At 36.5% G+C, this 3674-nt stretch overlaps 1 protein-coding gene across 1 annotated transcript in view; it reads left to right on the plus strand.

Annotated features, from left to right (window-relative positions):
- The window catches only part of CCDC148 (coiled-coil domain containing 148), a 61096-nt gene that overhangs the window by 49508 nt on the left and 7914 nt on the right, over positions 1-3674 (plus strand). The window contains 1 exon segment of the mRNA XM_009334036.1: positions 885-1003. Coding sequence (XP_009332311.1) covers positions 885-1003 — 119 coding nt within the window.

Genomic DNA, 3674 nt, shown 5'->3' on the forward strand with positions numbered 1-3674 from the left:
GGTTGAGTCACCATCCCTGGAGGTATTGAAAAGACGTGTAGATGTGGTGCTTAGGGACATGGTTTAGTGGTGGACTTGGCAGTGTTAGGTTTATGGTTGGACTCAATGATCTTAAGGGTCTTTTCCAACCTAAAATGATCCTATGATTCTATGATTTGTAACGTATGTCATAGCAAGGTGGGAATTACAAGCTTGCTGCAAATTCCACGCGTTGTCTTTGAAGAACTGCCCTTTTAGGAACGGAAATCTGTAGAATTTATTCAAATGAAGAATTCAGAGTTTCACTTCAGCAATATTTACTTTAAATCCCAGTTCCTCGTTTTGCATCCAAAAAACCTTATCTTTCCAGATAAGCTTCCCTGCTTAGGTTTCACCATTTTGCTTGAGGCATTTCTTTCTCACTCAGCTTTGGAAAAGCTTCATACTTACATGAGGACCACTCATATGCTTCTTCCTGTTCCTCAGCAGGCTCTCCACCTCAGCCAAAATGAACTGGGCTGGCATGGATCCAGCTGTTTGAGTTAACCTAGGACTTTTTAACTCAAGGAACATTCACTCCCTTGAGCAGCATAGTTGAAGGTTTTGATGGTAGAGTAGGAAAGCAAGGAGGAAATGAAAGCGGTAGTCTTTAGTTAGCAGTTGAAAATTAGATTCAAATTAGTGTCCATAGTCTGATTGTACTATTTCTGTTGTGGGGGCTCCACACCCTCTTGTTCTCCTAGTAAATCTTTTGTTAGCCCATACTGTTCTAAAATATAAATTTTATTCTAAAAAGATCAAAATTGGATTTTCTTTAACTTAATGCTTTTCTTACTTTACTTGTTCTCACTACCTTGGCTTGTGAATGATTGTTATTTTGTTTACTGTATTTGTTCAAACTCTAGTTGAAAAAGTACTGGGCTGAGAAACAGCTCAAGTGGCAAGAACAGGAAGAGAGAGATCTACAACATCTGGAGGAATTAACAAAATTAATGGCTGAACAAGCAGTTAAAGACAGAGAAAGGTAAAAGAAATTAAATGTGAATACCTATAGTATCAATAGGAACTTCTTATAATCTAATTTGCTTTGATCTCCCAACTTTCTAAATTAGAATAAATTGAGATAAGTAATTTTTTTTTCTTCCTGTTTGGCAGTTACTCCAGTCTATACACCAAGGTTGCATCATGATTCTATCCTGGATGCAATTCATTTGTTAGTTTGAATTAGTTCATATTCATCAAAGTTTTAGACCTTTGTAAGCGCTAAACTGTTGTAATCATGATAGGCTACCCACATTAAAACCAGCTCTCTTCGTGATTTTTTAATTGTAGCTGGGTAATAAGACCTTCTACATTCCTACTTTGCAAAATTATTTATAATCAGGTTAGTTTTGTTTGAGAGGCAAGTGAGAAGAGCACATTAAGCACTTAACAGCCTCAAAGATATTTATTATTCTTTTAGAGGATCTTAAACTGCGCATCTAGTTGTAGATGCTCTTCACCTGTTTGATGTAATTTAGGACTTCGGTCTGTTAACATTTGAATCCCTGCCAAGTCTTCATTGCAGAATATGGCCTTTAATGACCTGTTGAAATACTTTATTTCATAGAGGAATTCCTCTGTCACAGAGGAGCATAAAAAAACCTGTATGTAGCCTGGTTATAATTGCTCTCAAATCACAGGCTTACTTTTTTTACATAGAGGGAGCCACCAAATTGCACGGACCAAAAATGTAATTAAAATAGGGTTAAAGTACCATTGGCATTAGAATATTAAACTCCGTCTTAAGCATTCTGTGGGAAACACTACTTCGATCTTATTTTGTTATGATAACTTGCTGACAGCTAAATTTAAATGTCTGTATCCTTATGCTACAAATATATCTATACCTTTCCTTAAACATACCTGCAATGATTTTAGCTCATAGCAAAAGAAACATACATACTTGAATTACTGAGTTTTCAGCAGAACTGATCAGGAAAAAATTACTTTTCTGTAAACCTGTGTACTGCACTATTCCCCATACATTTGGGGAATGTTCTTTTCTTATGCTAATAAACGTTGCAGAATAAAATATAAGCAAATGGCACAGTTCACTGAGGAATGCAGGAAGGAAATCATCACACTTTGGGGCTATTATGAATCAGAAGTTGGTAAATGTTTAGCATTATGTTTCCCAGAATTGGTGTACTGTACAAAATAAAAGTTTAAATAAAAATGCTTACTGTTTGTGGAGATTAATAATTCCTTGAAATTACTTAATGCTTTTCATCTTCAAAGCCTTCAGAAACATTAATCAAAGAAGGGCAGAGAGATGTTACTGTTATTAGGTACTGTAGTGCTACAAGTATGGTATAAGGCATTTTTAAAATATGTATTGTACTGAACTAAGGTATGGCATAATGATTTCATAGTGCAGAACTGCAGTCCTGTAGAAACTAATAGTATTCTTACGTTTCACCTGTTGCAGCACATAAATTGGTTTTGAGTCCTTGCAGAACTGATCATGAAAGATGGCACAGGCCAATACCACAGTTCTGATCTGACACACTTTCAGGCTTTTTTGGGAAGGGAAAAGATTTTTAGATTGTGAGCAGAGTGACTATTCCAAGTACAAGGTATGGCCTGGATAATGCATAGAGTTTCTAACAGGTACAATAAGATATTAAAAAATGGTCTGCTGTTACCCTGAATTGCTTTTAAAATTAATTTAAAATTAAGTAATCAGGTTCATAAAAAAGAAAATTATTATCACAGAGTCACTGTGGTGCTCTATTTATTCAGCTCTCACTTTGTAATTGCAAGATGCTGAATAGCCAGAGCTATGACCAGATCAAAGAAAAGGATTAAAGGCACCTGAAACTGGATGTAGAATTTCAAGTGACTAAGTCCAAATTTGCTTTCTGCAACTCCTCTGCTTAGTGACTATCTGACAGTGGAGACATTTAACTGACTGGACATTTCATTTTTTGGCCTGGAAGTTCCTAGGTAGCTGCAGTTTTACGTTGGCTGCCCAGCACTTGCCTAAACCCCAGTGGGTTTAAGTTTATGTAAGTTCGCATAGATGTTGATCAAATAAAAGATGGCGAAAGTAGTGAGTTCAACACAAAATCCTAATAAGCAATGCTATCTGCATTCAGAAACATGGGAGAGGGGAAAAGGATTGTGCTGTGATTTCTGCTCCAAGCACAGTATCTATTCTGTATTAATTTTTTATCCAACAGTCATTTCATACAAAATTTGTAAATGGTGTTTAAAAAAATCATGGGGGCTGGGGTAAGAACCTAGGTCTGCCTAGATCCTGTCAAATGCCCCAGCAAGTAAGCAAAAATCATACTCCTTTTTTGCTTTCTTCTACTCCCATTCATTTTGTATTGTTTGCTGATAGTGGTCCAGCTGTTAAAACAGGGGTGGAGGTGCTCTTACCTAGACTATTGTATATTCTCGCTGATAATGCAGAAAATGCAGATTTGAACTCCTTCAGGCTAAGAACCTGAGACTAAAACTGTTTGGACAAGAGCTCTGATTACTGGTGTGTATCATAAAAGGTCTGGGCTGGCCACATCTGAAAAGGAAAACAGAGAGTTCTGATCCTTTGTTTAATAAAAATTAAAGGTTTAGTAGATGACAGCTCCAGAGAGATAAATGCTCCAGAAACACAGCAGGTACTAGATAAATGGTGTGCCTTCTCCTTA

This window comes from Pygoscelis adeliae, unplaced genomic scaffold, assembly GCF_000699105.1.
Source record: "Pygoscelis adeliae isolate BGI_AS28 unplaced genomic scaffold, ASM69910v1 Scaffold131, whole genome shotgun sequence".
Taxonomy (NCBI): Eukaryota; Metazoa; Chordata; class Aves; order Sphenisciformes; family Spheniscidae; genus Pygoscelis; species Pygoscelis adeliae.